Here is a 13,496-nt window from a genome sequence, read left to right as displayed (position 1 = left end):
AACAGCTGTATTTTTATTAACTAATGTTAACAAAGATTAATAAATACTGCAGCAAATGTTAGTAAATGCATCAACTAATGGAACCTTATTGTAAAGTGTTACCATATTAATATTGTTATGTCTTATTCTAATTGAATTTAGTACATTTAAAATTTGACATTTAATACAGTGAGAAAATGCCTTAAAAGGTTCAAACTAATGCAACTAGGAATCAAGTTAATGTCACTCAGTGTAAACGTGAAGTAAACCCATGTTTAGTGCGTTCTGCATGAGGTTTTCTGTTGTAAACCGGTCTAGTGATCTTGATGGTTTTTGGATGAAGCCTCACACAATCTGTCAGATCAGACACATGACATCTGACCTCAACAGTTCTGTCACGTTTACTAACTTATATACATAATTATGAGCAGTTTACTATTTTTTGATGTATATACATATATTTAATTTTTTATTATTTTGCGAGTTCTCGTCTGACAATGTAAATCATCAGCGTATCATCATATCACACTTGACAGAAACAACATTTAATTTAACAAAAGAATTTATTGTACATTTAAATTTCAAGTGTCACAAAAGTTTATGAATGACATTCCAGTGGCGTGACGAAACATCTGTTAATCACACGCAGGTAATTAATCATGTGGCAGGAAGGGTTCCCTTTCAAGGGACTACACTTTGGGGATCGCCTCCAGTGTGACAGCGTCTAAAGCATGTGTGGAACTAGTCCAATCTCGATTGGTGTTGCGTCATGACGTCACATGTGACGGCGTATACGGAAACTACAAAGGGGAGCCGGCACACAACAGTGTTAGCTTCTGCTCTTCAGCAAGTGTTCTGTGCTACCCTTGTCAGTCTTATTTGGGGTTGTTTCTCCCATACTGTGCAAAGCATTACATCTATTGAGAAAAAAAGAAGAAGAAAGCAGCTTTTACAATCATGCGGATCACGTATGGAGTTGGCTGACAAGTTTGAGACGGCCTCTGCCCTTTCTCGGCTCTCAGCGGCAAACTCTATTGTTCCCTCTCGGGTGTCGGTTCAAAATGTTAACTATCCCAATCATTGTGAGTCAGATCAGGTCAGAGGACTGGTTAGTCACAATAGATCTCAAGGATGTGTTATTTCCATATATTGATTCTTCCTCAACACAGGAAGTTCCTGAGGTTCGCTTTCAGGGGAAAAGCGTACCAATACCAGGTTCTTCCGTTCGGCCTAGCGTTATCCCCTCGCACCTTCACAAAATGTATGGATCCTGCTCTAGCTCCACTGAGGCTTCAGAGCATTTACATACTCAATTGTATCGATGACTGGTTCATCTTAGCCGAGTCGGAGGATATGGCGGTTCGACACCGAGATGTACCCTATATGCTTGGGGTTGAGTCTCAATGTCAAGTAAAGTTCATTCTCCCCAGCAGAGAACTACATTCCTGGGGGTAGTGTGGGACTCATCTGCAATGCGGGCACAGCTGTCTCCTGCGTGTATAGAGACTATCTTGACAACAGTCACCAACATCAGGCAAGGCCAAACCATCACTGTTAAACATTTTCAGACAGTGCTGGGTCTGGGCAGCAGCGTCCAACATAATACCTTTTCGCCTGCTGTACAAGCAACCCCTGCAGGGGTGGCTCAGGACCAGGGTTTTTTTCCAGAGGGGAAATCCGTTCGGAATGATCAAAGTAACAATTGCCTGGAGATGATGGCTGAGGCAGTTCCTCCCAGACCTCAGGGGCCATCATGTTCTAATTCGAACAGACAATACGCCTATGGTCTCCTTCATTAATCAGCAGGGGGATCTGAGCTGGAGCTGTGGAAGTTATGGGTCTGGCCCCTGAAGGGGACTCCTAAGTACTGGCCTCTTAACCAAGGTTGTTGTGAACATCTTAAACTCTAGAGCTCCCTCCACGGGGAAACTTTATGCTTTAAAGTGAAATGTGTTGACTTTTTGGTGCAGAGAATGCCAGTTAAAACCAGTTAACTTCCCAGTGGCTTCAGTGCTGGAGTTCCTCTTAAGCCGTTTCTCTGTTGGTCTTTCCCCATCCACACTGGAGGTCTATGTGGTGGCCGTAGCGGCCTTCCACACGCCTTTAAGCATGGCCTGTTGGGGAAACACCAACTTATCTTTTGCTTCCTTCGTGGTGCTAGGAGGATGATGTCTGTCGTCCAATCCAGGGTTCCCGTTTGGGACCTGGCAGTGTATCTTGAGGGGTAATCCATGGAACGCTTCAAACCCATTGACGAGGTGTCGGAGAAGTTTCTTTCTTTCAAAGTGGCCTTCCTGCAAGCTATTACGTCCCTCTTGCCTAGACTTCGCTCCTGGGACCACAAGGCCATTCTCCATCCCAGGCCAGGCTACGTGCCCAATGTGCCATTGAATGTGGCATGGTCTGTTATCCTTCAGGCCTTTCATCCTCCACCACATGTTTCAGCTGATCAAAAAAAGCTACACCTTCTATGCCCTGTCCGGGGCCCTAGAGGCCTACGTACATAGGTCCTCGGGCTGGAGATACCTCAGACTAGCTACTTGTGTGCTTTGGGTCTCCTAAGAAGGGTTCCCCTGCCTCTAAGCAGACTATTAGCAGGAGGATTGCAAAGGCTTTTTCTTCAGCGTATTAGACACGCAGTATGTCCTCGCCTCTCCTGATCAGAGCCCACTCGACTAGAGGAGTGGCGTCCTCTAAAGCCCTGCTATTGGGGGTTTCCCTTCAAGAGGTCTGTGATACCTTCATTAGACACTACAACTTGGATCTGCCCTCCACGCCGGGTTCTCAAGGCCTCTCGTCCTGAGCTGTGGCCGACAAGCTTCACACCAGTACAGGCACTAGTCAGTGTGGCGAAGTGGGTATTTCATTCCCCAAAGTGTCGTCTTCAACGCAATGCAAGTTCTCTCGAAAGGGAATGTCTCGGGTTACGACTGTAACCCTTGTTCCCTGAGAAGGGAAAGAAACACTGTGTCCCTTTGGCACACCTCCTGAGTGCCTGAGAACGACTTGCTTCGACCTTTTTAGAAGCTAACACTGTTGTGTGCCGGCTCCCATTTGTAGCTTCCATGAACACCATCATGACATCATGAACACCAATCGAGATGGGACTAGTTCCACACGTGCTTCAGACGCTGTCACGCTGGAGGCATTCCCCAGTGTCGTCTTCGTTGCAGCGTCTCGTTCCCTTCTCAGGGAACAAGGGTTACAGTCGTAACCCGAGACGTTTCTAATGCATCATGAGAACGTGAGACAGACGACGGGAAGATTTAACAGCACCAGCATCATCAGATGTACATTTGGCTTCAATGTGTGTGTGTGCGTGTGTGAGTGTGTGTATGAGTGTTTGTGTGTGTGTGTGTGTGTGTGTGTGTGTGTGTGAGAGTGAGTGCGTGTGTGAGAGTGAGTGCGTGTGCGTGTGTGTGTGTGAGTGCGTGTGTTCTGTAGGAGAATCTCATCTCATGAAACAGACTGCTGCTCAAATAAAGTCAACATGAAATGATCTTCACATCCACAACTCATTATTTCTCCAGTCAAATGCCTTGTTTAACAGAAACCAGGCGACTGACAGGCGGTCTGATGACATCAGCTGAAGGAGAAAGAAGTTCAGAAGTGGAGTTATTACATTTTGATGAATAATTTTGAAGACAAATATTTATTTCTCTAGCATATTGTGCACTGGTGAAACATTCTTAATAAGAGCAGCAACGTGAATTTAGTCAGTTATCATTTCATGTTGACTTCAAATGTTACTCGTCATGAGAAACTGAGCAAGTCTTTCAAGAGTTAAAAAAATATATAAAACCTAAAAACCCAAAGGGGCGAGTGCTGCATTCACTGAAGAACCCCTGAACCCTGTCTGCTGATTTACATGCTCATATTATCATATCATTGGAAAATAATGATGTTCTTCCTCAGTGTTTCTGTCTTGTTTTCAGCACAAATATCTAAACATTCTTAAAGATACATTTACTGGAGAAGCTAAATCAAGTCTTGTTTTCTGTTAAACTGAGTTTTTGCTTAGAAGAAGATCAAATATCTGCCATTGCAGTCAGAATTTTTTTATTCATTTAAAGGCAAATAATTATTCTTTTTTTAAGCACAAACTCACTTCATTTTGATACATTTTTCATAAAACAAGACTTAATATCTTCAGTCATTTTGCTTCTCCAGTAAATTTATCTTGATTTAAGGATGTTTAGATATTTGTGCTGAAAAACAAGGAAGAGAATCATTTTTTTCTGATCAAAGGCACTACAGACTAGCCTGTACATTAGTCTACAAGAGGTAAAGGTTAAGTGCACTGTATTTACAGATTAAATGTGAAATGAATATAAATATGATGCAGTGTTTCTAATGGTTTGAGGTGTGAGTGAGTGAGCACACGATCCTCTTCATGTCGAATCTCTCACACCCTGATCTGGTATCCGTTCAGATCCGCCGCAGGCCCTGCTCTCTTCTCCACCGACGACCTGTGGAAACAGCGCCACCTAGTGTTAGAACAGCTAGTGTTTCTGTTGGGGTGCAGTGAATGATCTGTAGGTACCGTCTGTCGCTCTGGCTGTTCTTGCGCATCGGGCTGCCCGGGTTCCTCAGAGGAGATCCCACATCCTTCCTCCGGTCTCTAGAGGGCGACGGAGGAGCGGCTTTACCGATCTGAAACGCAACAGCAACATCAGAAAAAATGGAGCAGATTATTGAAACTAACAATTTTTTGGTCAAGTATAATATTTGATACATTAGGCCTTTATGACTCATATAGTCTGACATAATGGGAATAAGAAGGATAAATGGCTTAATTTTATTCAGAGGCTTAATCTGAGCAAAAGTATGCAGTTTAGTGCAGATGCTGATATTTGGTCAAAAAGTGAGATGAAATTCTGATGCTTGTAAATCAATTCTTTATAACAGTATAGCAGATATTGACATAAAATGCATATAAATATCAACATCTGCCAATAATGTCTTAATAAGATGAAATTTTAAAAAACTTTTAATTTTAAATTAAAATTATAAACAATTTTATGGAGGAGATTTCGTGGTTTATCAGATCATGTTGATCATTTAGAGGATGTGTGTCTTTATAGGGTTAAAGTACAGATGTTTCATCATTATTACGGGCTGCTTCTCAAGTGAGGTTTAACTGTTTTAGATACTTGAGCAACATCACAGCTTCATAGTTCATACAGGATTCTGAAGATCTGTGTGTGTAAATCTGGAACACAGGGACCTAGCGCTCCGGCACTTAGCCCGTCTGGGCCTTCGGGTCAACCGGGAGAAGAGCAAACTCTGCCCCGTGCAGAGGATCTCTTTTCTCGGTATAGAAATAGACTCGGTTGCCATGTGCGCACAGCTTAGGAGCGAGCGCGTGCAGTCACTGCTGGCTTGCCTGAGACAGTTCGAGGGCAAGAGTGCGGCTCCACTGAAGTTATTTCAGAGGCTCCTGGGGCATCCGCAGCCGCAGCTCGGACTGCTTCATATGAGACCGCTTCAGCTCTGGCTTCGCGATCGAATGACGGCCTTGTGTCAGTTTTAAACAGGTTGTGAACATGCAGTTAATGTGTCAATCGAATATAAACCTTGTAAACAGACTTGGTAACACTTTACTTGAAGGGGTGTGCATAAGACTGACAACTGGTTGTTGTTGTCTTAGTAAAGTCAAGTTGCCATAACAAAGACATCTCACACAATGTCATATTTGCATTAAAAATGTCATAATTGAGCGAATGACACTTAATGACATTTGTCATAAACATGCATAAAACCTCCTTCATAATCATGACATGTGTCATGTCATGATTATGACGGTGTCATGTCAGTCTTATGCACACCCCTTCAAGTAAAGTGTTACCACAGACTTTTTGCAAGCTTTAAAGTAAAGTTAGACATGTTTCCACGTGCTAGTCTACAGGGTTTTCTGTATGTTTATCTGCTAACAGGAGCTTGAGATCTGTGTGCTGTGTGGAGGAGACTGCATGTAACAGAGCCTTATGTATATTTTTGTTGATTTGTACAGACAAATCCACCGTTCTGCCTTCATTAAAAGAGCAACCCGCAGTTGGTCGTGGTCCGGGTCCTTTCTTCACTCATTACAACAAGAACACAACGCAGAACACACAAGGGTTAATGGACGTGCATCCAATCTAACATAAAACTGTTAAAGACAAAGCGTGCCGTGCCCATTACACTTAGTTGGGGACACTTAATATTCAACAATATTATTGATCTGCCTTACTTAAGGTGGACGATGGGGATTTTTTTTCTAGAAATAAACTTTGTTGTATTATTTTCATGTTATCACTGTGAAGCTGCTTTGATACAATCTGTATATAAATAAAAGTGACTTGACTTACCAAAATTGCCAGTAAGTTACTGTAAATTTTACAGACTTTGTTTACATTAGAGGCATCAAACATTTCAACAGTTTAGGCTGGTTAAGACACAAACTCTCATTCATTTTTAGGCAATATGGAAGCTTGTTTCCACCACAGAATAAAAAAATAAAAAAGGGTAATTGCGACTTATTTCACATTTAAAAATTAAAATAATGAGCAAGTGCATCATAAAACTGTCTTCCAAACTATGTTTTTGCTTTACCCTAAATCACTATGGCTATAATAATAATTTATAATTTATATATACATTTTTTCAAGTTGACGTCCCACTTGATGTTGTCAACAAGTTGACAATCTTTGTCGTCCCACTTTAGAAAAGGTTGTTTCGAAAGTGGGACAGTCACATATACTACTTTATTCAATTGAGGAATTATGCATTATGAAAGTTAAATGCCCTGCATGTATTTCCTTCAATTTTTGGGCTTATAAAGCAGCAATATTATTAAGATCGGAATTCCAAAACTAGGACTACTAGAGGACAATGGGATCCAGGACCATGATGAATGGCAAGAACTGCTTATTTCTGTTATGAAGTGTTTTTACCATTACAATTTTCTTAACACATGCTTTTAAAAGTTTCATGTTCTTGACATGATTCAGATTTTGTTTAATAACCGTTTTAAAGACATTCCATGTTCCGAACTTCAAATAAATATATTTAAAATCTTTTATGGAATGATTCTTTATTAACTCTTAATATGCTTTAACTGCAAGCGCCTCGTCCGTACCTTCAGTCTCATATCCCGGGTGTGTCTCTCCAGCTCTTTCCTCAGCTCTTCGTTGGACAGCTTGTCCACGTCCAGCACCGAATGCTTCCACTCGATCTGCTCCACGCTGTGGGGGTCATGTGACACGTAATGCCCAATCTTGACCTTGCACAGCGTGTGCCAGTAGCCCCGATAGGCCGCCTGGAACTCCTGCAGGAGGTCGCTGAGCGTCCTGAACTCCAGCGGTTTGTACATCAGGTCCTGGCGCCGGCTGATGCCCAGAGCCCCGAAGCGGCCCCCGCTGTGGACGCCCAGCACTATGTGACGGAAGTGACTCCCTGAGAACTGTGTTTTAAAGCTGAGAGGAAACCGCTCGACGTTCGGCATGCTGTTGGTGAGGTAACTGACAGGCCAGCGGCGTTAAGTGTTATATTCAGCAGACAGGAAAACATTCATGAAATTAAATCTGTTTTCTAAATGCATGATTCATCTATGCATACACTACTGGTCAAAGTTTGGAATAATTAAGATTTTTTTTAATGTTGTTAAAAAATAAGTCTCTTCTACTAACCAAAGCTGCATTTATTTGATCAAAAATACAGTAAAAATAGTCAAAAATTATTACAATTTAAAAGTTGTTTTCAGTGTCAATATATAGTCCAATGTAACTTATTCCTGTGATCACAGCTGAATTTTCAGCATCATTACTCCATCCTACATCCATTACTCCACCCTCTTGTTGCCTACATCCATCTTTCTGTCATTAAAGTGTTTAGAACATGACTGAAAGACTAAACTAGATTCTGAATTTATTTTGAGCATCCAGCAGCATAAAATATTCATAGACCCACCTCAAATCCTCCATTTATGCTAGAAATATACCCCGGTTTCACAGACCAGGCTTAAGCCTAGTCTCAGACTAAAATGCTTGTTTGAGCTGTTTTAACTGAAAGCAACTTGCACTGACATATCTTAAAATATGCACTTAATATGCGCTATTATCTCAAGATGCACACCAGTACTGTTTATAAAGCACATTTATAAAAGCTACTTAAATGTCCTAACTGAACTGAGGCCTAATCTTGGTTTAATCTAAGCACTGTCTGTGAAACCAGGCCTTAGAGTTTAAATAGGATTTAGGCCATAGTAAAAAGGCTGTGCTTGTCAGAGTTACAAGTTGCTTTTATCATCTGACGGTGGTTGCATCTCTCCTCTAGTATTAATAGATTTTAGTTCCTCCTTTGACACAAAAGATCATGTCATTCCCTTGGGAAAATTATATATACAAGCATTAAGATGGTTTAGATCCTATTTGTCTGGTTGCTACCACTTTGTTTGTGTGAAAGAGTGAAGAGTGAAGTATGGACTATGGAGTGCCACAAGGCTCTGTGTTAGGTCCTCTGTCATTTTCAGTGTACATGCTTCTATGTTAATAAAGTTAATATATTCAATCCAGGTTTCAGTGAATTCCAAAGGGAAGGATACATCCCAAGGATAACGGCTTCCAAACATTTGATTGGTAGAGATTCTCTTGTCATTTCCTTGGCAATGTCCATTAATCTGAGGAACAAATTATAGGTAATAATGCAATAAGAGTCTGAATACAAGTAAACAACTGTAGTAAAAGCATCTGATGATTGCATTATTCTGCTCACATTCAAATTCATTCAGAAAATCATTAGTATTAAATAATGAATATTGTGCAGGTACAGAAATGTAGTCTAACCAGCTGATTTACAGTTAGCTGTAATGGACTGCTTCTATCATTAGTGAAATAAGATTTTCTTTATCTGATGTCATTATTAAAGCCATATTGTCCTCTGCTACTTCCTGTCTTCAGAGCTTTTTCAACAAAACATAATTACATCATTATTTTTGACTAATTATGCCCTGATACGGATAATACATTTGTTTTGACTTAGACATATTTCTCTATACTACGTTCAACACTGCCAAACAATCAACAGTAATTGAAGCCTCCACCACATTGATTATTATTAGGTCAAAATTGTTTTAATCTACTGATTATATCATGTATTGTGTCAATTAGAGTATTCTAGAAATTGACATGTTCTTCCAGGTTTATTAAAAAAGCTAATTTGTTTAAGGAACTAAATATAATTAAACGCAAACGTTTATGTGTGGCATCTCAAACATTGATCATTAATAATATCTAATGTTTCTGGAAATATGTTTTGTGTATGTTTATGGTTAATTCATTCAGACAATTAGATTTTTTTGGAATATTATTCCATTTTATTTCTAGTTAAACTTAAATTACAATCCTTTTTGCTACTGAAATACTAATTCATGTATTGAATTAAAAAGTAACAGTTTTTCTCAGTAAATGTCTGGATGGCGCCTGATGCTGCACGACTCTGCTTTAATTCAAGGATGATGCTCTAAAAGACGGAGCAGATGTGTGGACTGGACTTACGCTGTGAGCGGCCGGCTCTTCTTGATCTCAAAGAACTGTGTCCCAGTGTGATTGTATCTGACAGACGATGTTAAGCATAGAACACAAACAATGTGCTATATAAAGTTTACAGACAATAACCCATATTAAGAGTCAAAAACAATATATCATCAATGTGAATCTACTGCTACACTAAAATGATCTGCACTATACAGCAGAGAAAGGCATTACATTACATTACTCGCAAACTAAGGAGAGCTTGATCCAAATGCAAAGATGAAGACACAAACTAACTTAAAATATCAGAGAAACAGCAGAAACTGAAAACTGAGCACATCAACAAAACAGCCATCACTGGACAAGACCTGACCAAGAACACAGTAAACACTGGGGATACACACACACACACACACACACACACACACACAAACACACACACACACAAACACAAGGGACAGGTGAGGGTAATTAATCACTATAGCATCAAACAAGGGTAACTATGGAGATGAGCATGCCAGCTAAGGAAACAATGCAAACACAGGAAGTAAAACACAGAAGCAATGGGAACAGAAAACAGATGCTGCGAAAAATAGATGCTGCGACGCCATTGGTCCGCTGGTTACTCCAGTCATCCAATCACAGCTGACGCTGAGGGAAAGTCACAGGAGTTTATTGCTGAGCATTGAGGGATTTATTCAGCAAATTAATGGAAACTTTTTATGTGCATTTTTAGAAGTTATGCGCATCTTAACATTTCCATTCAGTATTTTTAAGCATTATCCTAAAGAATAGGTGGAACATCATATCTGATCCGACAAGAGTTTGAACTGAACACATTACACAAGGACAAAAGATATTACACTTCAGTCTGTTTCTCACACTAAACTATCACATGACTTGGACTATTAAGCACTGTTATAATTATGATTTTTGGAGTTTGGTAGGAAATTTTTGTAGGAATTATTTATATATATGGATTTAGCTACAACCTCTGACCTTTATCGTGCATGTTGGTCAGGAATCAGTCAGCTATAAAGTTCATACAGCGTGCAGTAACTACATGAACACTGCAGACTGAAGGACATACAGTCACTGTAAGCTGTGATACAAGCAAAACACAAAGATACTGCAGAAGCAAAAGTGACTTCAGATAGTAAGTCTTGCTTTCTGAAATCAAAATGAAGTGAGTCTGAGCTTCAAACAAGAGCAAATATCTGCAGAAAAATAAACGTTTAAAAAGAAACCCCTTGAATTAAGTTGATATTTCTGACCCCATCGGCAGATGTTTGTTCTGGTCTGGAGCTCAGACTGGCTTCACTGTGAGCAGAGGACGGTTCGCTGAGGGAAGGATACTGCAAGTCCCTGATGTATCTCTGAATGGCTTCCAGGCGATGAGGAACGCTGATGCTGGCCGGGAATGTAGGCACACTTGGTACTGGGATCTGCAGTCACAGAAGAGTAATCACATCACCATCACCATCAGCACACTGGGACAATACCAGCCTGATCTCTCAGTGTCAGTGGATAGGAATGAGTTCAGGGTGTATTTGTGTGTTGTATCAGTCGAGCAGGAGCAGTGTCCCTGTGCAGCTCAACTCACTGATATTGATTAGATGCGTCTGATTCGATCAGTCTATAAGGGGTGAACTAAAGGAATAAAGTCAGCAGGACTAGTGGAAACCAGTCTATAAACCGCGGATACATTACTGATACCACTATAGGGTGCACTATAAACCAGTTTCATTACATCACTTCCGCTTCCGTCGTCCTGAAGTCAGTGGGTTTTTGGTTGAATGCCTGAAATAAGTGATGAACAGCTCATGATATTCTCACGTTTTACTCTACATAATTAATACATCATTAATACATCATTAATACATCATTAATATCATACATCATTAATACCCCCTTGTGATGGTTTTAAAGCTTTTGCTTGTCTAGAAAAAGGTGGTTGATAACAAGTGTCTAAATGAGACAGGGTTCAGAGTAAAATCAACCTAGGGTCCTTTGCACCATGACCTCGAGCCAAACACCCCCCCCCCCCCCCCCCAACCCCCGACAGTACGACACTCATGTTCACTGTCAGAAGCTGTGGGGGTGTGAAACATGTATGTAGGTTATATAATTTTAAACATATTTTAAAGATAATATAAGTTTATTTTACACACTTTAAGCATTATCGTATCGCATATCGAATATCGCATTTTTCTTCAGTGTCGTGCAGCCCTGCTTTTCCCCCATAATTCTGAACTGTGAGACGACTGCCTCTTTTAATGGTGTAAACAAGCTTCCGAACCCTGCGTGTGTGTTATGCGGGTCAGCGGAGCAGTGCCGGGATGAGGTGTTCTGGTGTCAGTGAGAGCTCTACCTTGGGCAGGTCGCTGGTTCCCCGGATCCTCCGGCCCAGCGCTCCTCCATCCGGGTGAATGCGGGTCACGTGATGCCACATCTGCTCCCAGGTCTCCGGGTTCACGGGCAGACCCCCCCTGTTGATGATGAAGGGGATCCCCCCGTCCCGCTGGTCCTCTCCGTCATCCTCCTGCTCCTCGTCCCGCTCCTCCACTCCCTCCAGGCTGAAGGAGGAGCGCAGCATCTTCAGCCCGTCAGAAGCGCTCGGCTGGCCCAGACAAGCCCTGATCCCGGCCGGGCCCGGGACGCTTCTCCTGGGGGACGAGCCGGGACCCAGCGCCCCGCAGCACGACACCGGCATGGGCGGACCTCCGCACGGCTCCGCGACACTGGTTTAGAGACCCGCTGACTGAATATAGGCTAAGAGCGGCTCATTACAGTTCCCATTACACTATAAAAACCTCGATGTTTAAAAAAAATGGTTTTATGACCGTTAAGGGAACTTTCTTTATTACAACTTTGCAAACATTATGGGAATGCTACGTTTGAATGTTCTCTTAACGTTCTGAAACAAGTAGTGACATTTAAAAAAACGTGTTTTTTTAAATTATATATAAAAAAAGGCTCTATGAATGATATAAATAATGTTTCTGTGCTAATGTTTTGAGGACATTATTAAAGAGCCGATAGCTGAGCGTTCTGGTAATGTTCCTGTAAGAACGCTTGTCTCAGCTGTGGGTCCAGCTGGGGTGTCCGAACCAACACTGACCCCCAGCCAACACTCGGTCAACATAGATCAACCAGCATAGCCTACTACTCACATTAATATACACATCTGAAGTCAGTCCTGAAATCCCATTATACGGACTATATGCTGATCATCACACACTGATGCTGTGCAGAAACCGAGAAATAGACGAGAAATAAACAGCACTGCATCTTAAAGTCAAGGTTTAAATGTAACACGGAGAACACAGGTCACGTGGACGCGTTAAATACCGGCATATGAGACGGGAATCAGAAACATCACTAGACAATGAGGCTACAGACGCTCCTCTGACGTCACTACACCGATGTCCGTCCCTGTCGCGCGCTTAGACACAGCACGACGCGGTACAGCCGTTGTCCGTGATCAGCGTCTGCATTCGGGTTCGGGTTTCTGTCCGAGCCATCGCCCTGTTCGATCCAGATCCCGTTACACGCCCGAGATTGTGATGCCCGATTCGCAAACAACTCTTTGTTTTAAACCGATTCAATTGAATGATTCGGGTGAACCGATTCGCGAAGCGTTTGTAGGTCACTTTGTTTAGGTGGGATTAAAACATTATTGTTAATTTTGGAAATGATACCGTTAATAATTAGCATAATTTTTTATTGGTTACGAGTTTTTAATGATGTTCATAATGATGGTCATAATAATAATGTTATTGAACAACACACACTGGTTACAATGAACTGTGAACCAATTCATTGAAACGAACCGTCCAAATGAACCGATTGGCTGAAATGATCCGGATTTTCTGAAGACGTGATAGACTCTCCCAAATCCCTGTTTGATGCGCATGCGCACAACGATAAGACATCTGGTATGGAGTGAATTCTTTACCACATAGCCCAAACAAAGTTTTGCAAAAGAAAAATAAACTATTGAGC

At 41.4% G+C, this 13,496-nt stretch overlaps 1 protein-coding gene across 1 annotated transcript; it reads right to left on the bottom strand.

Moving 5' to 3' along the window:
• Nucleotides 1-523: 523 nt before the first annotated feature.
• vash1 (vasohibin 1) lies at nt 524-13,058 on the bottom strand. The gene is made up of 7 exons (XM_084096605.1): nt 11,863-13,058; nt 10,848-10,936; nt 9,516-9,572; nt 8,564-8,638; nt 7,100-7,481; nt 4,523-4,632; nt 524-4,448 (listed from the first exon to the last, which is right to left on the bottom strand). Exons 1-7 carry the CDS (start codon nt 12,202-12,204, stop codon nt 4,385-4,387), a joined length of 1,119 nt encoding a protein of 372 aa, XP_083952731.1. The 5' UTR covers nt 12,205-13,058; the 3' UTR covers nt 524-4,384.
• Nucleotides 13,059-13,496: the final 438 nt, after the last annotated feature.

This window comes from Abramis brama (genome assembly GCF_963993115.1).
Source record: "Abramis brama genome assembly, chromosome: 21".
Lineage (NCBI taxonomy): Eukaryota > Metazoa > Chordata > Actinopteri > Cypriniformes > Leuciscidae > Abramis > Abramis brama.
This window is presented reverse-complemented; position numbering and strand designations above follow the sequence as displayed.